The 24,599-nt window shown below is 41.7% G+C and overlaps 1 protein-coding gene across 4 annotated transcripts; it reads left to right on the top strand.

Annotated features, from left to right (window-relative positions):
* Positions 1-10: 10 nt before the first annotated feature.
* Positions 11-23,994, top strand: LOC118357485 (kinesin-like protein KIF20B). Of its 4 annotated transcripts, XR_008078587.1 has the most exons (27): positions 11-104; positions 322-436; positions 627-716; positions 1,002-1,139; positions 1,248-1,386; positions 1,589-1,773; positions 1,877-1,931; positions 2,062-2,271; positions 2,363-2,546; positions 2,634-2,780; positions 2,890-3,052; positions 3,150-3,434; positions 6,124-6,263; positions 6,356-6,485; positions 7,584-7,797; positions 8,736-8,797; positions 8,893-9,012; positions 9,146-9,296; positions 9,400-10,557; positions 10,665-10,789; positions 10,932-11,093; positions 12,324-12,506; positions 16,113-16,178; positions 16,307-16,442; positions 16,572-16,705; positions 19,635-22,225; positions 22,339-23,994. XR_008078587.1 is itself a non-coding variant. In XM_035734628.2 (26 exons), the coding sequence occupies exons 1-26, from the start codon at positions 49-51 to the stop codon at positions 19,716-19,718; spliced, it is 4,632 nt and encodes a 1,543-aa protein (XP_035590521.1). In that variant the 5' UTR covers positions 11-48; the 3' UTR covers positions 19,719-23,994. The 4 variants fall into 4 exon arrangements, 3 of the variants coding, with proteins under 3 accessions (XP_035590521.1, XP_052334233.1, XP_052334234.1); XM_035734628.2 differs by having other exon boundaries at positions 19,635-23,994; XM_052478273.1 differs by having other exon boundaries at positions 11-117; positions 19,635-23,994.
* Positions 23,995-24,599: the final 605 nt, after the last annotated feature.

Below are 24,599 nucleotides of genomic sequence, written 5' to 3'. Positions count from 1 at the left end.
ATTGGTCCAGTTTAAAAATTAGACCGCGGTCAGCTTGTTCAAAAACGAATGGAGAGGACTGTAGCTAGCTACATCAATGTGTCGATGAATAAAAACACACAAACGTGAGTTATTACAGTAGGTAAACGATTTTTAAAAAATCCGATTACAAAAGATAGATGCATAATTTTTTTTTACTCTGTCTGTGTCAACGTGTTTGCTCTTCTCTCTTTCCAGCAAGACACAACGGCTAGCCTTGCCTCGGCTAATTTATTGTAGGCTAGCTAAAGAGTAACGTTAAAGGACTTCATCATAAACAATGTGAAATGTCTCTTTTTATAGAGTGATGGATACGTGTTTGGACAAGAAACCAGAGAGAGTGGGGCCTATAGTTGTTGAGGATTTGAGAAAGGACTTGTTTGCTGATTTTTCTGCAATTGCATCTGCTCTGCCACAGGTTTGATTTTGTGAATCTTGTACTGTACTGGGATTTTTCTTGATGTGACAAGCTAACGTTAGCTAACTAGGGGCTTATGTTATCAGATGTTTTAATATTATCTATATAGCTAGCAAAATTTGGCAATTAATTTAACTAAAAAAAAACACAATACCCCCAAGCAATTATGTATATTAATCTCTCCCTACAGGATTGTGTATTATTTGAGAAAGAGCATCTGCGGGTCTACCTCAGGATACGTCCCTTTACCACAGTAGAGAATGAAAGTGGTGAATCTCAGGTATTGTCCCATAACACATACAGTACACTGAGATGAGGATCGTGATTCATCTGCCGCAAAAGGACCTTGATATACTGTAAAGTCACATTCTTTATTATTTCCAGTTATTACAACCAATGAAAAGTACCCTTGGATTGGATGAATATGACTTAGAAAATCCTCAATAGGATTGCACCTGTGTCAAGACACTTCCTGCAGTAGCAAGGGGCAGGATGGTCAGTCAGTGGTCCTTTGCTGATCAGAGTGCATTTGTTGACGTGCTCCTTTTCCTCTGTTTAAATCCAGGAATGTGTGTCCATGGAGCCACCAGACACTGTTTTACTCAGGGCTCCTAGGAGCTCTTTATCAACCAGACGACAAACTAGTCACGCAGATGGTGACAAACCAGTCACTCAGAACACCCAAAGATTTCAGTTTTCTCAGGTAAGGCCTTTTCCAGCTGTTTAATTAGTAGCTATCTGTCAAGATTGGCTTATCAAAAAAATGAGTGTGGAGTGTGGCCATTTTTCCTAAACTGTTTACCCCCCCCAGGTATATGGCCCTGACACTACACAGAGGCAAATGTTTGATGGCACAGTGAAACGTCTGGTCAGAGATGTTCTAGAAGGAGGAAATTCTATTGTCTTCACATATGGAGTCACCAATGCCGGGAAGACATTCACATTCCTTGGTCAGAATTATTTTAGCATGTTTCAATTTGTATTTGACATTTTATTATTGGGTTAAGTCATTTTTCATAAGCTGTGTTACGTTTTATATACAGACAAATTTGCCCTTTGGCCTCTCGGTTTCATAAGATGCTCACCACAATAAAAATAAAAAAGTGACTGCTACGGGTTCATGTTAAACACTTTGTCTATTTTTACTTCCAGGCCCTGAGAGTGATGGTGGAATTCTTCCAAGGTCTTTGAACGTGATCTTCAACAGCATCGAGGGCCGGGTCTATGCACAGAACAACATCAAACCACATCGATGCAGAGACTTCACTAGGCTCACAAAGGACCAGCAGGATGAAGAGTCTACTAATAAGCGAAACCTCATGAGACTGTCAAAGGAGGTGAGGTTTAACAGTAAAACCTCTCGCACAATTCCCCCCCGCTTTGCATTCTTAATGAAATGTAAATTAGTCTCATTCTACTTTCTTTCCCACTTTTCTTCAGAGTGATTTTCTGAAAAGCACGATGAGCTCCACTTGCAGGTCAACAATACTGGAGGGTAAGAAACTTTTGCAGGCCTAGAGTATGCAAAGTACAGTAGCTATGTATTTTATGAGTTTCTTGATACTATGTGACACATTTTTCATTGTTACAATTAAAGATGTAATGTAAGATCTGTTGTTTGACAGGTTCCTCCTTGAGCGACATCAGTGATCAGGGGGAAGGAGACAGTTTCTGTCTGGATGTGGACTCTCACACTAAATACTCTGTGTGGGTTTCCTTTTGTGAAATCTACAATGAGAATATCTACGACCTACTGGAGCCCATTCCTAATGGCTCACATAGGAGAACCGTCCTTCGGCTGTCCCAAGACATCAAGGGAAACACCTTTGTGAAAGGTAATGTCACTTTGATTGAATATGTGATGAATTCGCCTAGAAGCTATGGGATTTCAGTTCATACAGAACATACACATGGTTTCTCTTGTAGATTTAAAGTGGGTTCAAGTAAATAATTCAGAGGAGGCTTACAAAGTCCTGAAGATAGGAAAGAAGAACCAGAGTTTCTCCTGCACAAAGCTCAACAATGTCTCAAGCAGAAGCCACAGCATATTTTCCATTCGTATCTTGCGGATTGAAGATGTTGGTATACCCAGAGTCCACACAATTAGCGAGTAAGTGACCAAGTTATTCCATTTTTTTCCTCCTGCTTTTTTGTCTGATTGTCTTGTTTTAATTCATAGTTGCGTGTTATGTCTAAGGTTGTCGTTGTGTGATCTGGCTGGATCTGAGAGATGTGCAAAGACTCAGAATAAAGGAGTGCAGCTAAAAGAGGCTGGCAATATCAACACCTCATTGCTCACTCTGGGCAAATGCATCAATGCTCTGAGACTCAACCAACAGGCAAAGTGAGTATTTGACCTGTATACAGGTTTAGTCTTTTACAAACACTGACTGCATGTTTGTTTCTAATGAACCAATATAATGCTCCTTTCATCCTATGTAAATATTTTCCAGGTTCCAACAACATGTCCCCTTCAGAGAGAGCAAGCTCACACACTACCTCCAGGGCTTTTTCTGTGGTAGAGGGAAAGCCTGCATGATTGTCAACATCAACCAGTGTGCCTCCATGTACGACGAGACGCTCAATGTCCTCAAATTCTCTGCCATCGCCCAAAAGGTCAGTCAGAGGAGCTTTTTATAAGGAAAAGTAAGCTTGTGGTTCATAATATTGGTGGCCAAATTGCTCATTTATTCAATTTTTTATGACTTCTCAGGTGGTGGTCCTCAACATCAAACCAGTCCCTGCCATTGCTCCAAAGAGATCTGCCAGGGATGTGTCCCTCATCATCAACAATGCTGGCTGCAAGAACCTGTGGAGTAGGAGGGAGAGCTCCATGGTGGCTTGGGAAACAACTCTAGAAGATGTGCAGGAAGATGGGGATGAAGAAGAGGAGGAGGATGATGATTATGAAGAAGAGGAAAGTTGCGATGAGAGCATGGCAGAGGAGACCATTCTGGAGGCGGGAGAAGAGGACAAGACGGTGCTTGAGGACTTCAATGTAGGTTATGTTCATATTCAGTATGTTGATATGCTGGTTATTTTTCACTGAATTCTTTTTCACGACTTTGAAAAATCCTCCTTTTTATAAGGAGGATGGGATCCACCTGAATAATTTGGGTTCCTGGATCCTTTCACAGCTTTATAAGGCTGCGTTGAGTGATTTATCAATGGCCCAGCTCAATTAATCCCTACCATTGTGTCGCTGAGTTGTCATAATGCTTCAGCAAATGTACATTATCCCAGGGGCGTTGGTAGACACAATGTAAGTAACTTAATTTATGTAGCTTAAGAAACAAGGTTCATGAAATCAATAACTTGCTAATAACATGACATTCATATTCTGATTATCTCTGAAACTCACTTAGATGATACCTTTTGATAGTAGTTGCAGTACATGGTTATAACTAGAGGTCGACCGATTAATCGGAATGGCCGATTTAATTAGGGCTGATTTCAAGTTTTCATAACAATCGGAAATCGATATATTTGCCAGAATTTTACGTAATTATGGTATAACATTGAAGGTTGTGCAATGTAACAAGAATATTTGCAGGAAAGTGCTGTTTAAATGAATGCTTACGAGCCTGCTGCTGCCTACCAACTCAGTTCGACTGCTATATCAAATCATAGACTTAATTATAATATAATAACACACAGAAATACGAGCCTTAGGTCATTAATATGGTCGAATCTGGAAACTATAATTTCGAAAACAAAAAGTTTATTCTTTCAGTGAAATACGGAGCCGTTTTGGAGCACCTTAAATTAAATGTAGGGTAAAAAGGCAAACTCCGCTCCATCATTCATTGAATCAGATGGCTCATTCATCACACAACCCACTGATATTTTTTATTGGAACGATTAGCAAATTTAGACATGACATGCCATCAACAAACACTGACCCTACACATCCAAGTAGAACTACATCTATGCTTACGAGAAAGTGTGTGTGCCCTCAGACCTGGAGGGAAGCAAAAGTAATTATGCTACCTAAGAATAGTAAAGCCCCATTTACTGGCTCAAATAGTCAATCAGTCAGCCTTTTACACTAGTACATTTTTGGAGAAAATTGTGTTTGACCAGATGTCAAAGTGGCGCAGCCATCTAAGGCACTGCATCTCGGTGCAAGAGGCGTCACTACAGTCCCTGGTTTGAATCCAGGCTGTATAACATCTGACCGTGATTGGGAGTCCCATAGGGCAACACCCAAATTGGCCGGGGTAGGCCGTTATTGTAAATAGGAATTTGTTTTTAACTGACTTGCCTAGTTAAAAATAAATATTTTAAATCTTATTTTACTGTAAACAAATTGACTAGACTTTCAGCACGCTTATAGGGAAGGACATTCAACATGCACTGCATTTACATAAATTACTAACTGGCTGAGTGAGTGAAATTGACAGATTTTTGGGAGCTGTTTCGTTAGACTTCAGTGCGGCTTTTGACATTATCGATCATAGTCTGCTGCTGGAAAAACGTATGTGTTATGGCTTTACACCCCCTGTTATATTGTGGATAAAGAGTTGCCTGTCTAACCAAACACAGATGGTTTTCCTTTAATGGAAGTCTCTCCAACATAATCCAGGTAGAATCAGGAATTCCCCAGGGCAGCTGTTTAGGCCCCTTACTTTTTTCAATCTTTACTTATGACTTTCCACTTGCTTTGAGTAAAGCCAGTGTGTCTATGTATGCGTATGACCCAATATTATACACGTCACCTACTACAGCGAGTGAAATCACTGCAACGCTTTTAACAAAGGGCTGCAGTTTCAGAATGGCTGGCAAAGAATAAATTAGTCCTAAATATTTCAAACTAAAAGCATGGTATTTGGGACAAATCATTCACTAAACCTCAACTAACTCTTGTAATCATGTGCAATGTGACTAAACTGCTCGGAGTAACCTTGGATTGTAAACTGTCATGGTCAAAACATGTTGATACAACAGTAGCGAAGACGGGCAGAAGTCTGTCCATCATAAAACGCTCCTCTGCCTTTTTAAAACCCCTATCAACTAGACAGGTCCTACATGCCCTAGTTTTGTTGCACCTGGACTACTGTTCAGTCATCTGGTCAGGTGCCACAAAGAGGGGCCTCAAATTAAAATTGGCTCAGAACGGAGCAGCGCGGCTGGCACTTAAATGTACACTGAGAGCTAACATTAATATGCATGTAAATCTCTCATGGCTAAAAGTGGAGGAGAGATTGACTTCATTACTTGTAAGAAGTGTTGACATGTTGAATGCACCGAGTTGTCTGTTTAAACGACTCGCACACAGCTCTGACACCCATGCATACCCCACGAGACATGCCACCTGAGGTCTCTTCATAATCCCCAAGTCAAGAACAGACTATGGGAGGCGCACAGTACTACGTAGAGCCATGGCTACATGGAACTCTATACCACATCAGGTAACTGATGCAAGCAGTAGAATCAGATAAAATATTAAAATCAACCTTTATGGAATGACAGGGACTGTGACGAGACAGAGATTTTGTATTGTAGAGATGTGGTAGTTGTTTAGTGGCCTGAGGGAACACACTTATATGTTGTGAAAGGTGTTATGTAATATTTTAATTTGTGTATGTATCTAACTGCCCTAATGTTGCTTGACCGCAGGAAGATTAGCTGCTGCCTGGGCACCATTAAGTACAAATATAAAAGATGGATTTGATTGTGTATTTTAGGGCCAGTTTGCTCTGGTGGAGGAACTGAGGGAGAAACTTCTGAAGGAGGAAGCTGAGAAATTGGCTTTGGAGTCTCATATCCGTGAAGAGGTCACCATCGAGTTCATGGAGCTATTCTCCAAAATGGAAAGTGATTACAAGTAAGTAGTCACATTTCCCTCTCTTTGAACGAGCTGTCAATCTTGGCCGTTGTCTGTAGATGCATTGACTGAACAATGTTTTTGTCATGCAGTGAGCGTCTTTCCAAAGAGAGGGAGATCATCGAGGACAGAGCGGACAAGAGGTTGGAGATCCTGAAGAATTTAGTCAGCAAAAGTGTCAGCAAGTGTGCAAGTGTAACTGGTGATGAGGAAATGACAAAGGTAAGTCATATTCACATCGCAGGTGTCATGTCTCTGACTTATCATTAAATGTGAAGACTTATTTTATCAAATCCATTCTCTGTCATTATTATTACGTGATTAAACTAATGTTAATTTGATTAACTAGGAAGTCAATGTACCATGGAAAATGTTGGTTTACAGAGTCATCATTTTCCGACAAACTCCGTCAGCCTCATCTGAACCTCGTAAAATGATTGTTTATCTGCACAAACCCAACCTTTTACTTATAAATCACCCATTCACAAATTAGCTCAATTTATTTACTAACTAATTAAACAATTACAGAATATACAATCCATAATAAAATTATACAGTTAGTGGACTAAACAAAAACTGTTTGGTTATAACACAATTGATTCAGAGAGAAGAAATGGGGGTTTTGGAAGGAAGACTAAGGAACATGGGTCTCTATTGGACCTGGGAAGCTATTCTCACAAATACATATGCCACTAACGATCGTTCATTCGGAAAAGCAATGCATTGTATTTACGTGAAGTTTGCTTCGATTGTTGAGCTGGTGATGTAAGGCTCTGGTTTGCACAGTCCATGTTGCCATTGTCCTTTGTAGGTTCTTCCAGGTTGTCGTGTGAGGGGTTCATGTGATCTGAGGTTTATCTCACTCTGGACATGCTTCTACGTCGGTGTTCTCGTACTAGATTTGCGCATATGTTCAGCTGCAGTCTGATTTAAGATCAGAGCTCATACCATTTAACGTGTGGAGCAAGCTCTCTCGTTTCCTGGTCTTCAAAATAGGAACATTCTTCATAATAGGAATATTGGTAAATTGTCAAATTCTGGGATGTAGTAGAATTTGTTCTACTGTGACCCTCTCTCTCCTTTACGGCATGGTCAGGGAGACTAGATTCTCTGCAAGAAATGTACGAAGTGATTGTAAAGTCATAACTGCCCCTCTAACGAGGGGGGGGGGGTTCACATCTCTGCTAGCCAATTCACTGAAATGGCTAGTGTCGTGACAGGTTATAATATCAGATCATGCAGAAAATACAACCTCACCACTAACATCCTTCTGTCCTTGTTTAATGAGTTGAGTTCGGATGTCTTTGTTGTCCCTCGCAGGAGGATAAGGTAGAGCTCTTGGAGGGGATCATTGACGCAATGCGAGACGACCTGGCTAGAATCAGGAGGGATGCGGGGGATGCGGAGGCTGCACAGACCTGTTTGGTGGACCTGCCTGAGTCTCCTGGCACTGTAGACAGCCTGAGGAAGCAAGTGGATGACTTATCAGAGGAGCTCCTCAAGACCCAGCAGCAACTCCACCTCAAAACAAATGGTGTGTGTATAGTATGTCTCAACTGTGATTTAAAAAAAAAAAAAAAAAAAATGTCTGCTAAATATCCAGGATTTAGCTTTGGGATTTTGGAAATGATGCCCTTTATCTACTTCCCCAGAGTCAGATGAACTCATAGACATAAAAATGGTGTCCAGTATGAAGGAAGTTGGAGGTAGTTTTGCATGCCGATGCTAACTGGTGTTAGTGCAATGACTGGAAGTCCATGGGTATCTTCTATCATCCTTCCTTCATACTGGACAGAGATCTGACTGGGGAAGTAGAGTGCCTTCGGAAAGTATTCAGACCCACAAAATACCCCATAATGGCAAACTGAAATCAGGTTTTTAGAAATGTTTGCAAATGTATTAAAATGGATACCGTATTTACATTAGTATTTAGACCCTTTGCTATGCGACTTGAAATTGAGGTCAGATGCATCCTGTTTCCATTGATCATCCCTGAGATATTTCTTCAACTTGACTGGAGTCCACCTGTGGTAAATTCAATTGTTTGGGCATGATTTGGAAAGGCACACACCTGTCTATAGAAGGTCCCACAGTTGTCAGAGCACAAACCAAGCCATGAGGTCGAAGGAATTGTCCGTAGATCTCTGAGACAGGATTGTGTCAAGGCACAGATCTGGGGAAGGGTACCAACATTTTTTTGCAGTATTGAAGGTCGCCAAGAACAGTGGCCTCCATCATTCTTGTAGCGTCATACCCAAGAAGACTCGAGGCTGTAGTCGCAGCCAAAGGTGCTTCCAACAAAGTACTGAGTAAATGGTCTGAATGCTTATGTAAATATGATTTAGATAAGGGGGGGGGGGGATGTATTAATACATTTTAGAATATGGTTGTAATGTCACAAAATGTGGATGCAAGGGCTTATTGCCAAAATTCCCAAGTATCCCTTTAAGTGTGTTTTCTCTCTGTTTACAGAAATGGACGAAATGAGCATGGAATTGAAACAATTGTGCGGGCAGCTAGAGGATGCGAAGGAGGTAAGCCTGGCTGATATTGAGATGTGTTTTGTTCTATGTGAATACTGAAAGGTTGGGTTAGAGTTAATTGTTCTCCACATTTTGGTTTTATGCAGAATTTGGAATCTCAGACACGGACGTTTGAGGCCTTAATGGAAATCTGCCATGAGAAAGATGACATGATTACCAAGCTGCAGGAAGCAATAGACCAGAATAGTGAGGCTGCAACTAGGGATGTAAGTACATTACTTACTTGAACTAATGATTTCATACTTGTATTAATGGTGCATATGGGGGTGCTTTGTAATATGTCAATCACAGAACCTCTATATGATAATATGCATTCCATTTCACTATTTTTGTCAACAGGCAGCCTTTGTTGACTCCATCAAGGATGAGATTCTGAGCTTGAAACAGAATTGTAAGTGTATGAGTCGGGAAAGTCCCAGTGCTGAGGAGGGCAGGAACCGCCATGCTGATGTCCTGGAAAACCTTGATGATCAGCCTGCCTTGAAGAAAGGTAGTCATAAAAGATGAAAGGAGTAACATCTTGTATCGGTGCTAATGGTCCTTTATTTACTTTTAGAATTCTGTATGTGTCTGACCAGCCCCTCTCTATCCAGGGCGTCTTGAGGATGAGCGTGTTATTCTAGCATGCGAGTTGGAGAAACTCCAGGCGGAATGTCATCAAAAAGACATGACCATTTCACAGTTAAAAGAAGAACATGAGGTGATGGTTCAGAAGTTGGAGACAGTCAAAGGAGAGATAAAAATAATGAACGAAGACTCCGATGAGCTCAAACGCAAGAAGGTTTCGTTCGAACAGAACTTACAGAAGCTCACCAACGATTTGGAGGAGCAGACGGATGACTGTGAAGCTGTGATGTCTTTGCTGGAGAAAGAGAGGAAAGAGACAGCCAGGCTCTCTAAAGACAACAAAGCACTGGTCAACGGCATCTTCCAGCTCCAGCAGACATCACAGAAAGCGGAGTCTTCAGTGAAAACTCTCCAAACAGAACTTATCGAACAGACTGAGAGGTCCGCCAATCTTTTAGAGGAGCTAGAGGCAGCCAGAGCACTCTTGAAGGAGCTTGAAGACCAATCTAACGAAAAATCCAAAACCATTGAATCTTTGACTTTGGAAACTGAACGACTCCAGAAGGAAGTGGAGGAACTGAAGGTCTCTTCTGTGCAGAGGAATGACTCAAAGTTTCATGACACCATAGATGCCATGAAAAGGGAGTGTGAGAGTGTGGTGGAACAGTTGCTCCAGAAGAGCCAGTGGATAGCTGACCTGGAGCAGGAGCTCAACCAGGTCAGAGAGCAGCTCTCTGGACAGGAAGAACTCTGCAGCCAGCTGAGACATGAGCTAGAGACACTGCGTTCAGAGGCACAATTCAACCTGCAGGACTACGAATTAGAGAAGGGGGCTTACAATGAAATTACGAAGAGTTACTCTGACCTCGAACAAATGGCAGGCCACCTGAAGGAGCGAATCGTGGACCTGGAGGTTCAGGTGCAGTCCTCTGGAGGCAGCTCTGAGAGGGTTGTGGAGTTGGAGAAGCAGCTGGCTGAGAGGGAGGCCCAGTGTGGAGCTCTGCAAGCGAGACTAGAGGTGGCTCAGCAGAAACTGTCCCAGGTGGAAGAAAGTCATATAAATAAGTCCAAGGAGAAGGTGATTGAAGACATGCGTCTTGCACTGACAGAGCAGGAGAGAACACAAACAGAACAAGAGCAGATTCTGGAGGCTAAGATGAAAGAGATTGAGGCTTTAAGTCGAGGTGAGTGGTCACACGATTTAAAAAGAAAATACCCACTGATTTAACCATGTCTTCATTTAGAATTTTTGGGGGGGAATTTGCACCAATGTCTAAATTTTGCATTTCAGAGCTGATGAGTTTGAAGGACAGTTGCCTTCCAAAAAACGTGAACAGTGCCAAGTTTTCTCATGTGATCAACTGTCCTGGCGAGAACGTGAAGCAGGAACGTCAGCGGACTGAAGAGCATATGAAGGTAAGAGCTGCCGTTTGATCACAGATGCTCACACTCATTCTCAAAGTCTCTCTGAAACTCTAGCAATTTACGTTTGTTTGAAGCAGGACCCTGCATGCACACGTGGTGAGGGAAGTAATCATTCCTTTTGATGTCCTCCTAGCTGGTTAATGAGCAGCATGAGGTGGAGAACCAGAAGTGCCTTGAAAAGAGGGCAATTCTGATGGAGGGAGCCGACGAGCAGGAGGAGAGTCGGTGCCCGGCTCCAGATTTGATGAGGGAGTGTCGAAAGGAGCTCTGCCGTAGCACGCTGCAGACTGAAAAGGTAATGGGATTGTCCTGACTCTGATTTAATAATCACATTAGAACTGCTGGCCTTTATGGCATCTCTGGGTGAGAAGAAGTACTCAATAGAGTTTCAGAGTGTAGGAAGCGGGAAGTTGCTGAATGACATTCAGAATATGGGTTTCTGTGACCTAATCCCTAGTTTCTGCATAATTTAGTGGGACATTGCTAACTTTTTACCTTTTTAATCTCTGAGGATCATATAAATTCTAATAGCATTAACGTTGATCTATACATCATTGAAGTTACCAGCCTGTGTCTTATCACTTCTGGGTGCACTTCACACAGCAATTGACAGTATTTCTCACCATAAGTATTGTCTGCCTTTTAAGCTAATGTCTGTTTTCCAGGTGAAATTGTCTAAACAACCTTCAGAAAAAGAAGAGAGTGTCTCTATAGTTGAGGCCCTCAAATTAGAGATGCAGGAGAGAAACGCAGAGAAAGAGCACAAGCTCAGGGAGCTCCATGACCACTTCAATTTCCAAACACAAGATGTCAGTATACATCAGAGAATCATTTATACTGACCAAAAATATAAAAGCATCATGCAACAATTTTAAACGATTTGACTGAGTTACAGTTCATATAAGGAAATCATTCAATTGAAATAAATTCATTAGGCCCTAATCTATGGATTTCACAAGACTGGGCAGGGGCGCAGCCATGGGTGGGCCTGGGAGGGCCACCCTCTGGGGAGCCAGGAGGTCTTGGGCTGGCGTTTTTACACGTGGTCTGCGGTTGAGGCTGGTTGGACTGACTTATTCTCTAAAACGGCATTGGAGGCGAAGCGGCTTATGGTAGAGAAATGAACATTACATTTTCTGGCAATAGCTCATTCCTGAGACATTCCTGCAGTCTGCATGCCAATTGCACGCTCCCTCAACTTGAATTATCTTGGCAAAGGAGAAATGCTTACTAATAGGGATGTTAGCAAATTTTTGCACAACATTTGAAAGAAATAAGTGTATGGAAAATTTCAGAGGTATTTTATTTCCGCTCATGAAACATGGGACCAACACTTTACATGTTGCGTTTTATAGTTTTGTTCAGTATAGCTGCTTCTCATGTTTGACTATTTTCTTGTCATTTTTTTTTCAATTTCAGCCACAAAATCAGGGATGGACTCATCCCGGTAAGGGTGTAAAGAAACGTTCATATTTGATGAATTGGATAATAAATAGGGGTGTGTGATGTTGGTCTGTTTGGGCAGGTACTGGACTCCCCGCAGGTGTCCACAGATGGCAGGCGAGAGCTTTGCTTCCCCAAGCTGGAGAGCCAGCTCACCCCTCTGCACCCCAACAAGCTGAACGTCCGGAGGCAGGGAGAGAACAAGTCTGTGAACATCAAAATCACCCGCTCAGCCAGGAAGAGGAATAGCAACGAGATGGAGAAGGTACATTTCAAAGTGTATGTGATAGGATAACGGATATGTCTAGAAAAGAAGGTCCAGAAGACATTTGACTGAAAACCATAACATTTTTAAAATGTGTTATTGTCACATGCATGCATTAACCTTCCATTTGGGCCTTATTCTATTGTACTGATCAACATTTGCATAGAAGAAACAATCTCCTTTTTTTTAAGTGTGCGCTCTGTAAGACCATTCCTTCATTCTCTCACACAAACACTTAGTTTGAGGCTTGAGCAAAGATAGTCTTGACTGGGAGAGATGTGAGGCGGGGGCGATTATTTGAATTAATAACGTTTTTGGTGACAATCAGCTTTGAAATGAGCAATATTTTGCATTATGGTTTGCATATCACAAACAAGGTACTAGGGTAGAGAAATGTTACCTTCAGCTGTAAGCTAGCAAGGAAAGTTAGCCTACAACGCTGGAAGCTACCGGTATTTTTTTTCAATGTGAAGTGTTCTAGCCTGTAATGGACATTGTTTTGCGAACAGTAATTACTCTTTTCAACATTTCTACATGCCTTGTTGCCTTATTCAAGTATGTTAACTCCTCTGCTGCATGAGCGGTGATGCAGCCAAGACTCAGTGAGTGCAGTGGTTCCTCGGGACCGGCTAGAGCTGGCAATGAGTAAGTGGAGCAGGCACGGTGCTCTTGCACTATAAGGGGACATCGGCTGTGCTGATTGAGAGACTTGGTCCTCTCTCAATCAGTAGACAACGTGAAATACTTTTGACAGAACTGCCGGTAGGAACAAATTCTAGTACCGAACCGTTTTTCAGGTTCTATTAAGAAAAAGTACAGAAGTTTTGGGGTACCGTGCAACACTAATAGGTGCAGTGAAATGTGGTGTTTTACTGGGTCAGCCATAGTAATATGGTGCCCCTGGAGCAAATTAGGGATAAGTGTCTTGCTCAAGGGCACATCGACAGATTATTCACCTTGTCAGTTTGGGTATTTGAACCAGCGACTCTTTGGTTACTGGTCCAACGCTCTAACCACTAGGCTAACATGGCATATCAAACGTATTTGTCACATGTGGCGAATACAACAGGTGTGGACTTTACCGTGAAATATAACTACATATCCATTCAATCTCATTACACTTCCTCCAAAATGTAGACATGGAGAGCCAGTTCCGTCACTGGGTTGCCTTGCATTTGATTTAGTTTGTGTTTGTGCATGCATGTGTGAGAGATTTGAGTTTGAGGTGGAGGGGATGAGAACGAGAACATCTTAACAAACAGACTGGGTATTACCCAGCCCTTCCAGAGACCAAGCCGCATATAGACAACTATAAACACAACAGTGTCTGTCCTCTCTCGCTGCACTGACAAACTACCTCAAAGCAACCCTTCTCTTTGTTCAGTAGGATTAAGGTCAGTGAACAATAATAACAACCCTACAGGAGCTGAATTGTATAGATAGTGGCTTTGCGTTAACATTCAGTCCAGAGGACCTTTCCAAACATTCTTATTGTATTATCTTGCTAAATCAACCCCCCCGTATGGCTTTCACTAACAGACCTATGCCAAAGGAACAAGAGCAACGTCAACAGATGAGGCTTATAAACAGTTGTGGGAACCTGGAACTACAAGCACAATCCCTTCAGTCAGATTGGATAGTATTAAGGTCCTGGTTGCTTTTCCTCATTTTATTAGATACTTTGGAAAAAGTGGTAACAGATTTAACCAGTGGTAATTAGATCCCAATTATGCTATACATATAGCAGAAGAAGGATGGCACCATTTTGAATTTATATGCTGAAGAATTGACCCCTTTATTGTAGTGGCAGCCCTGCTTCTAGCTCCTATGCAATTTTGCAGTATTTTTTTGTGTGTTATTTCTTACATTATTAGCCCAGAAACTTTTTTTGTGTTATTACATACAGCCGGAAATAACGTTTTGGATATCAGAGCAGCGGTAACCCACCAGCATTAAGAAATACAACTTTCACGAATTTGATGCTTTGTTCGTACCCCCAAGGGCAATTTTAACTTATTCCAGAGGCTGCTCCAAAACACCACTGGCGGAGAAGAGGTATTCGGAGTGGACTTCTGGTCCGACTCGGGAGGTGTAAACACCATCCACCGCTTCTGAGTGTATATATTACTCGCTAATGTTCAGTCTCTGGATAATAAAGTACCGGTAGACTAGCTCAGGGCGAAGATCTCCTTCCAAAGAGACATACTGTTTAACAGAATCATGGCTCTTTCGGGATATACCATCCCCAGCCATTCAGCCATCTAGGTCCTCAGTACATCGTGCCGACAGGAATAAAGAACTCTCTGGGAAGAAGAGGCTGTGGTGTATGTTTCATGATTAACTACTCCTGGTGTGTTTGTGATAACATACAGAAACTCAGGTCCTTTGGTTCACCCAACCTAGAATACCTCACAATCAAATGCCGACCGTATTACCTCCCAAGAGGAGTCTCTTCGGTTGTATTCCCCCTCAAGTTGATACCACGTCGGTCCTCAAAGGACTACACTGGACTTTATGCAAACTGGAAACCACATAGCTTAAGGCCGCATTTATTGTAGATGGGGATTTTAACAAAGAAAATTTTGAGGAAAACACTTCCGAAGTTCTACCATCACATTGACTGTAGTACTCGCTCTGGTAAAGCATTGGACCATCATTAAGCTTGGGGCCCTGGGTCTGAACCCTGCCCTATGCAACTGGGTCCTGGACTTCCTGACGAGCCGCCCCTAGGTGGTGAAGGTAAGAAACAACACCTCCACTTTGCTGATCCTCAACACAGGGGCCCCACAGGGATATGTGCTCAGCACCCTCCTGTACTCCCTGTTCACCCATGATTAGCCATGCACACTTCTAACTCAATCATCAAGTTTGCAGACGACACAACAGTAGTAAGTCTGATTACCAACAATGACGACACCGCCTACAGGGAGGAGGTGAGGGCCCTGGGAGAGTGGTGCCAGGAAAATAACCTCTCACTCAATGTCAACAAAACAATGGAGCTGCTCGTGGACTTGTAAACGGCAGAGGGAGCATGCCCCTATCCACACAGACGGAACTGCGGTGGAGAAGGTGGAAAGCTTCAAGTTCCCCGGCGTACACATCACTGACGATCTGAAATGGTCCAACCACACAGACGGTGTGGTGAAGAAGGCGCAACTGCACCTCTTCAACCTCAGCAGGCTGAAGAAATTTGACGTTGTCCCCTAAAACCCACAAACGTTTACAGATTCATAATTGAGAGCATCCTGTCGGGCTGTATCACCGACTGGTACAGCAACATCGTCCGCAACCGCAGGGCTCTCCCGGTGGTGGCGTGGTCTGCCCAACGCATCACCAGAGGCAAACTACCTGCCCTCCAAGACACCTACATCACTGGTTGTCACAGGAAGGCCAAAAAGATCATCAATTTCTTAATTCCATTATTTTTCCTTTTAGATTTGTGTATTATTGTGAATCGTGTTTAGATACTATTGCATTGTTGGCGCTAGGAACACAAGCATTTTGCTACACCCGCAATAACATCTGCTAAATATGTGTATGTGACCAGTAAAATTAGATTTGATACAACACTGTGTCACTAATCCTGAAATGTTCTCTGTCCCTTAGGGCCCTGTGGAAAGTGAGAACAAAAAGAATATCAAGTTGAGGGTGAACAACAGAGTGAACATGCAGGTGAGAAGAGAATCTAGACTTATAATCCTATCTATATACACACACACAGGATAAGCTTTACTAGTGACAGTCAAATAGGATTATAATATATATATATTAAATAAATAAATAATGTGTCATGTCAACAGTCGCCGACAGTGCTCTGTGTAAAGACAGACCAGAACAAGCAATGGACACCAGCAAGTCTGAAAGCCAAAAAGGATGGAACGGTCCAGAAGATTGGAGACTTCATCCAGAGATCCCCAACTCTGCTTGGGGGCGAAGGTTAGCAAGACCTGGCTGTTGTCAATGTTCTGTACACACATCAGACATTCATATATATATATATATATATATATATATATATATATATATATCTATCCACACACGCTACATGTCTCTGTCTATTCATAGCTAAGTCAATTATGGGGATTGTAAATGGAAGATCTACCAAGCGAGAGAGAGCCACATCAGTGAAACCGAAAAGGACCAAGAGGAAGCTGTACAAGACCGAGATCTCCTCTCCTCTGGACATCCCATCTCCTCCGGTGAGTGGCAACTGGGTGGAACTTCGCCTCAGAAGCCCAGGCTTCTTATGTTCTCTTTGAAAGCCTGGGAAAATTCTCCTCGGGAAGCCAACAAAAAGGGGTAGTGTTTGCTGCCCTACAATGGCAAAAGCAGTAACTGTGCCAACAGTAAAGCCATTTCTCAGTTTCAAGGTTTAGTTTTGTTAGCCAGATATTATGTTGTTGTTGGATAAGTGATGTATCTTTATTATGAATTAATATTTTATGCATATCAACCATGACCACTGATTTAATGTATGAACCCTAAAATGCAGACTGCACTCTGCCTTTGTATGACCGTAAACAACTATATGGGTAAGGCAAAGCGAGCTATCAACGATCTGTAAATGTGTTTGTCCAACTTCCGTGTAAATGGTTCTGTTAGATGGAAACTATTTGAGTTCCAACTGCATTTAATGGTTTAATGTAGTTCATGTTTTGAATGTTGTATTGTAGTAACCCTCAAGCATTTTTCCGCCATGAGGTAAGGACAATTTCATCACGCAGAAAGTTTATACTTAAAAATATATATATATATTTGACTGCAGTATCTACAATCTAAATGTGTTCATCTGACTTAATTGTTGTTTTTCTGTTTTGACTTGTATGGTATTTATTTGACTTAGTGGTCGTGGTTGATATGTGTAAAAAAAAAATGACTTCATAATAACATAAAGCATCAGTGCTTCATCACTTATCTACTACCTACAACATACAGTTGAAGTCGGAAGTTTACATACACCTTAACCAAATACATTTAAACTCAGTCTTTCACATTTCCTGACATTTAATCCCTGTAAAAATTCCCTGTTTTAGATCAGTTAGGATCACCACTTTTATTTTAATAATGTGAAATATCAGAATAATAGTAGTTATTTATTTCAGCTTTTATTTCTTTCATCATATTCCCAGTGGGTCAGAAGTTTACATACACTCAATTAGTATTTGGTAGCCTTGCCTTTAAATTGTTTAACTTGGGTCAAACGTTTCGGGTAGCCTTCCATACGCCAGGGTAGTGGGTTCGATCCCCGGGACCACCCATACGTAGAATGTATGCACACATGACTGTAAGTCGCTTTGGATAAAAGCGTCTGCTAAATGGCATATATATATATAAGCTTCCCACAAGAAGTTGGGTGAATTTTGGCCCATTTCTCCTGACAGAGCTGATGTAACTGAGTTAGGTCTGTAAGCCTCCTTGCTCGCACACGCCTTTTCAGTTCTGCCCACACATTTTCTATAGGATTGAGGTCAGGGCTTTGTGATGGCCACTCCAATACCTTGACTTTGTTGTCCTAAAGCCATTTTGTCACAACTTTGGAAGCATGCTTGGGGTCATTACCCATTCGAGACCAAGCTTTAACTTCCTGCCTGATGTCGAGATGTTGCTTCAATATATCCACATAATTTTACAGCCTCATGATGCCGTCTATTTTGTGAAGTGCACCAGTCCCTCCTGCAGTAAAGCACCCCCACAACATGCTGCCATCCCCGTTCTTCACGGTTGGGATGGTGTTCTTCGGCTTGCAAGCGTCCCCCTTTTTCCTCCAAACATAATGATGTTCATTATGGCCAAACAGTTCTATTTTTGTTTCATCAGACCAGAGAACATTTCTCCAAAAAGTACGATCTTTGTCCCCATGTGCAGTTGCAATCCGTAGTCTGGCTTTTTCATGACGGTTTTGGAGCAGTAGCTTCTTCCTTGCTGAGCGGCCTTTCAGGTTATGTCAATATAGGACTCATTTTTACTGTGGATATAGATACTTTTGTACCTGTTTCCTCCAGCATCTTCAAGGTCCTTTGCTGTTGTTCTGGGATTGATTTGCACTTTTCGTACCACGGTATGTTCATCTCTAGGAGACAGAACGCGTCTCCTTCCTGAGCAGTATGACGGCTGTGTGGTCCTACGGTGTTTATACTTGCGTACTATTGTTGGTACAGATGAACATTGTACCTTCAGGCATTTGGAAATCCCAAGGATGAACCAGACATGGAGATCTACTGTTTTTTTTCCTGAGTTCTTGTCTGATTTTGTTTTTATTTTTTTCCTTCCCATGATGTCAAGCAAAGAGGCACTGAGTTTGAAGGTAGGCCTTGAAATGCATCCACAGGTACACCTCCAATTGACTCAAATGATGTCAATTAGCCTGTCAGAAGCTTCTAAAATGTGACATTATTTTCTGGAATTTTCCAAGCTGTTTAAAGGCACAGTCAACTTAGTGTATGTAAACCTCTGAACCACTGGAATTGTGATACTGTGAAGTAATGTCTGGAAACAATTGTTGGGTAAATTACTTGTGTCGTGCACAAAGTAGATGTCCTAAACGACTTGCCAAAACTATAGTTTAACAAGAAATTCGTGAAAATGTGTTTTTAATGACTCCAACCTAGTGTATGTAAACTTCTGATTTCAAATGTATTTGTCTGGACAGCAAATTAACTGTAAAGCCATTTTTCATAGTTTCACTGTTTGTTGTTACTGTTCTTTGCCTTTGTGTGACAGAGCTGGTAACTGCATTCAGAACACGGTGGACCAAAGCCAAAGTGTTTGCCTTGCTTTTTACTTTGTAGTTACTGCAGGTTTCACACAAAATAACTCTATGCTACTTAAACTTTGTCTGACATGGTAGGGTAATGGGCACAGGAAAACAAGGGAATTCCTCTCCTGGGGAGAAATGTAATTTCTAATTAGAGCTAATCAAATATGAGCGTTAACAGCCAGTGAGCGTTTCCAATACTGAAGTTTTCCATACTTGCATTAACAAGATTTGGAAGGATGGTCCGATTGTCTCATCAGGTGGTGGGACTTTGATGGTTTCTGTGTAAAAACTGGCTCTTTTTAAAGAATCTATTTAGGTGGCATTAACAAACGACTGGTGCAAGCTAATATTGTTTTATTCTTATGTTGCAGATCATTGGTCTTGATCAAGATGAGAAAGAAAGCGACCATCTAATTATCAGGAGGCAGCTTAGATCAAGAACAGCAAGGAAATGACTTCGTCAACAGTGGCCAGGAGTTGATATTGCTTACTTGATTTAAAAACTATTGTTAGAAAACAAGCCATGTACATATGTGAATATTTTCATATTTTGTTTCTCATTCTTTTACATTATGTTTTAAACTCTTATTTTTTAAATTGAAAATAGTATACAGTGGGTACAAAAAAGTATTTAGTCAGCCACCAATTGTGCAAGTTCTCCCACTTAAAAAGATGAGGCCTGTAATTTTCATCATAGGTACACTTCAACTATGACAGCTAAAATGAGGGGAAAAAATCCAGAAAATCACATTGTAGGATTTTTTTATGAATTTATTTGCAAATTATGGTGGAAAATAAGTATTTGGTCAATAACTAAAGTTTCTCTCAATACTATGTTATATACCCTTTGTTGGCAATGACAGAGGTCAAATGTTTTCTGTAAGTCTTCACAAGGTTTCATACACTGTTGCTGGTATTTTGGCCCATTCCTCCATGCAGATCTCCTCTAGAGCAGTGACGTTTTGGGGCTGTTGCTGGGCAACATGGACTTTCAACTCCCTCCAACGATTATTTATGGGGTTGAGATCTGGAGACTGGCTAGGCCACTCCAGGACCTTGAAATGCTTCCTACGAAGCCACTCCTTCATTGCCCGGGTCGGTGTGTTTGGGATCATTGTCATGCTGAAAGACCCAGCAACGTTTCATCTTCAATGCCCTTGCTGATGGAAGGAGGTTTTCACTCAAAGTGTCACGATACATGGCCCCATTCATTCTTTCCTTTACACGGATCAGTCGTCCTGGTCCCTTAGCATAAAAACAGCCCCAAAGCATGATGTTTCCACCCCCATGCTTCACAGTAGGTATGGTGTTCTTTGGATGCAACTCAGCATTCTTTGTCCTCTAAACACGACAAGTTGAGTTTTTATCAAGAAATTCTATTTTGGTTTCATCTGACCATATGACATTCTCCCAATCTTCTTCTGGATCATCCAAATGCTCTCTAGCAAACTTCAGACGGGCGTGGACATGTACTGGCTTAAGCAGGGGGACACGTCTGGTACTGCAGGATTTGAGTCCCTGGCGGCGTAGTGTGTTACTGATGGTAGGCTTTGTCCCAGCTCTCTGCAGGTCATTCACTAGGTCCCCCCGTGTGGTTCTTGGATTTTTGCTCACCGTTCTTATGATCATTTTGACCCCACGGGGTGAGATCTTGCGTGGAGCCCCAGATCGAGGGAGATTATCAGTGGTCTTGTATGTCTTCCATTTCCTAATAATTGCTCCCACAGTTGATTTCCTCAAACCAAGCTGCTTACCCATTGCAGATTCAGTCTTCCCAGCCTGGTGCAGGTCTACAATTTTTTTTCTGGTGTCCTTTGACAGCTCTTTGGTCTTGACCATAGTGGAGTTTGGAGTGTGATTGTTTGAGGTTGTGGACAGGTGTCTTTTATACTGATAACAAGTTCAAACGGGTGCCATTAATACAGGTAACGAGTGGAGGACAGGGAAAGAAGTTGTTACAGGTCTGTGAGAGCCAGAAATGTTGCTTGTTTGTAGGTGACCAAATACTTATTTTCCTTCATAAATTCTACAATGTGATTTTCTGGATTTTTCTTCCCCCCTCATTTTGTCTGTCATAGTTGAAGTGTACCTAATGATGATAAATTACAGGCCTCATCTTTTTAAGTGGGAGAACTTGCACAATTGGTGGCTGACTAAATACTTTTTGCCCCACTGTACACACTATAGGAAACATGGCAAGTACCAAACTGTTTTGTAAATGTACATTGGAGACCCAGCCTGTGATTGGAGCGCAGTAGACAAGGGACACATTGGAGGATGGAGTATTGTTTTGTCCTGCTCTAATGGGGCCAGAAGTGTAGAATGTCGTGGTCATTTATTTTAGTGGCAGCCGTCAGGGGTGGTTGTCATCTGAAGAGAGTAAATAATACAGCTCATCTCTCACACCTTCTCTGTGGTGGGTCCCTGAGAGGTCCCACTCTCAAAGCCAGTCAGGTTCTATCTCCAGTGGGCAATTTAATGGGACAGTTGCCAGTGTTTGTCTACGTCATTGCTTGTTGTTATTGAAAACATGTCTCTGATAATTTTCTCTGCATTGCCTGGCTGTTTTTTGTAAATAATAGACAATGCATTAGAATTCATAATAGCCTACAGGAATTGAAGTCTGGTTAAAGCCACTTCAATAGAAAATGGGGGGCAAGATTAAGCAGATAGACTTTCTGGTTCCTAAGCAACTTTGCAATATATATATTTTTTGTATATTACTGCACTGTTGGTGCTAGGAACACAAGTGTTTCCCTACACCCGCAATAACAGCTGCTAAATATGTGTAAGCGACCAATAAGATTTGGACCATCTGTTTAGCAGGGTATCAAGAGACCATTGATTTATCTTGTTTACTCCCATCAGCACTTTTTTTTTTTTACAGTTAGATAGCAATCTGTGTCTCAGGATTCTGTGGGGAGAGACCAAGTAGAACATCCTGTTGAGGGTAAACGTGCAGGTGAGAAGAGGGTATGGAATCTACTCAACTATATCACTATGCTACAAATTGATGCATCTAATCTCTGAACTTTGCTTGTTAAATTTCTACTGTATCTTGTCCCATGTCAACAGCCCTCTACAGTTGTCAATGAATAAGGAGACCACAAAGAAGAAACCCCACCAAGTCTGTCTTAAGGTTCACATCCTTTTTGCCTGTCTTCCTTTAGTGTTCCCCAACTGCTCAGCAGTAAACGTTAGCAAAACAGTTGGATAACAATCAAACCAAAGTTTCTTTGTCATGTGTGCCGAATACGACTGGTGTCGACCTTACAGTGAAATGCAAATAGTCTGGGTAGCCGTTTGATTACCTGTTCAGGAGTCTTATGGCTTGGGAGTAAAAGCTGTTGAGAAGCCTTTTGGACCTAGACTTGGCGCTCCGGTACTGTTTGCCATGCGGTAGCAGAGGGAACAGTCTGGCTGGGGTCTCAGATTTTTTTCTTTTAGGCCATTCCTCTGACACCGCATGGCGCAGAGCAGAGCGACGACCACAGCAGCATAGTAAAGACATAACATGACGGGTGGGAGCATCTTATTCTTACATAATTAGAGCGGGGTTGTTTTTCATAACACTTTTGCATTTAACATTGTGGTGGGCCAAGGCAGGAAGAGCTGCGCTATTAGCGCCCTGCACATTTTTGTTTGTACAGGTTGCTTATCTGTACATTATTGGTCTTGTGGGGCCATCCTTCCAATAGGTGAGACACCGGGTCTCCTGAAACTACTACATTATAATGCCATATATATATGCCAGTCCAATTTGTTATGCCTAGGGCTGTGGCGATCACAAAAATTTGTCAGCTGGTGATTGTGAAGCAAATTACTGTCGGTCTCATGTTTATTTGCCCGTTAATTAACATAAACACATTTAGCATCTCCTGGCTTCCACAAACAGCCTACAAGCCACAGATGGAGACCTTTGGAACATTACATTTGAAAATGTCTAATAAATCCACCTTCCATTGTTTATTTTAGACAGGTCTAAAGAAACATGATAAGACAATGTAGTCTAGTTCAGAAGAACAGACCAGCATACTCTTTGAGTTGTCCTGATATGGCTGTGGGCTACACTAGTTCATTTAGCAGACAAGATTTGGTTAGAATTCCATGGCAATATTTAATATTTTCTAGTATGATGAATAGTATTGAACAAAGGAATCAAATAGAAAGGATATTTTTGCAAAATTAGTTGGGACTGCGCACATGCGGCTGTTCTGTGTTGAGCAGTTAACAAAGAAATAGATACTGCTATATGCTTCATTTAGAGTAATTAATGTAGGTTTAGCTGGGCTATATGTTCTGATTTTTAATACGTTGTAACACTGCATGGTGCGAATAATGATGATTTGAAAAAAGTCTCTTGAAAGGCATGAGCGCTGCTTTGTTTTTTTTACACACTTCATCAGTTTCTCATTCACAATTTGACAAACTAGACAATGCCTCGCATTTCCCTTCGGCATTCCCTTTGTGTGGCCTTAATGCACCCTAAAAAAAATCCATGCGTTGTTCTCTTCTCCCTGAGTGCCGCGTACTCCGAAGCACCTCTCACTCACATGGCCCTCCATCACATAAGGTCTTTCTCACAAGCTTCAAGTGAAGACGGACACTTTGGGGACGCAACTGCGTGTGTCCTTATCCAATTCCGAGGTGCATATTGGAGGGACTGTTGTCATTTTACTTTTCGTCAGCCAACAAGATGAGTAGGCCTAACGAACTGCAAAAGCACAACCCTATGTCAATTTACTATCCCCCATAGTACAGAAGTTGACCTATTCTGTGCGATAAATAAATATTCCAAACATAATCTTGGACAGTTGTGGGATGCAGTAGATCCCAAATTATTACAATCACTAGCATAAAAATACACTATGAGGCTGACGCAACAGGTCAGAAGGTTTAGCTTAAAATTTGATAAACTATTAGGCTATTTCATCTTATTATAAGCGCAGCAATTGGCACGCGGTAGTAGGCTATAAGCGCAAATGTTCCATTAGCGGGAAAACACCATTATAAAAAGTCACTGCAAATGTGATTATGTATGTTATTATAAAGGTGCATTTTTATGGTGAAAAGTATGTTCCCCTAACTTGAAACTCACGCGCTGCTTATGTATGCCAGTTAGAATCTCTACACCCCTTTTTAAGTGGATTTATGTGCTTCATTTTAAGAAGTTCTTTGGCCACTTTAGTTGTGATGCAAACCTCATCAACCTCATGAGGTGTGCGACTGTGATTTGACAGTCACACACAAAAAAGGCATTGTTTCTTGCTTTACGCTGGGCATAATTCACAAGTGATAGGCTAATATTGTCACCCATCAGACTATTCTTGATTTAA

The sequence above is a fragment of the Oncorhynchus keta genome, chromosome 24, assembly GCF_023373465.1.
Source record: "Oncorhynchus keta strain PuntledgeMale-10-30-2019 chromosome 24, Oket_V2, whole genome shotgun sequence".
Lineage (NCBI taxonomy): Eukaryota > Metazoa > Chordata > Actinopteri > Salmoniformes > Salmonidae > Oncorhynchus > Oncorhynchus keta.
The sequence above is the reverse complement of the archived record's forward strand: the minus strand, read 5'-3'. Positions and strand labels throughout refer to the sequence as shown.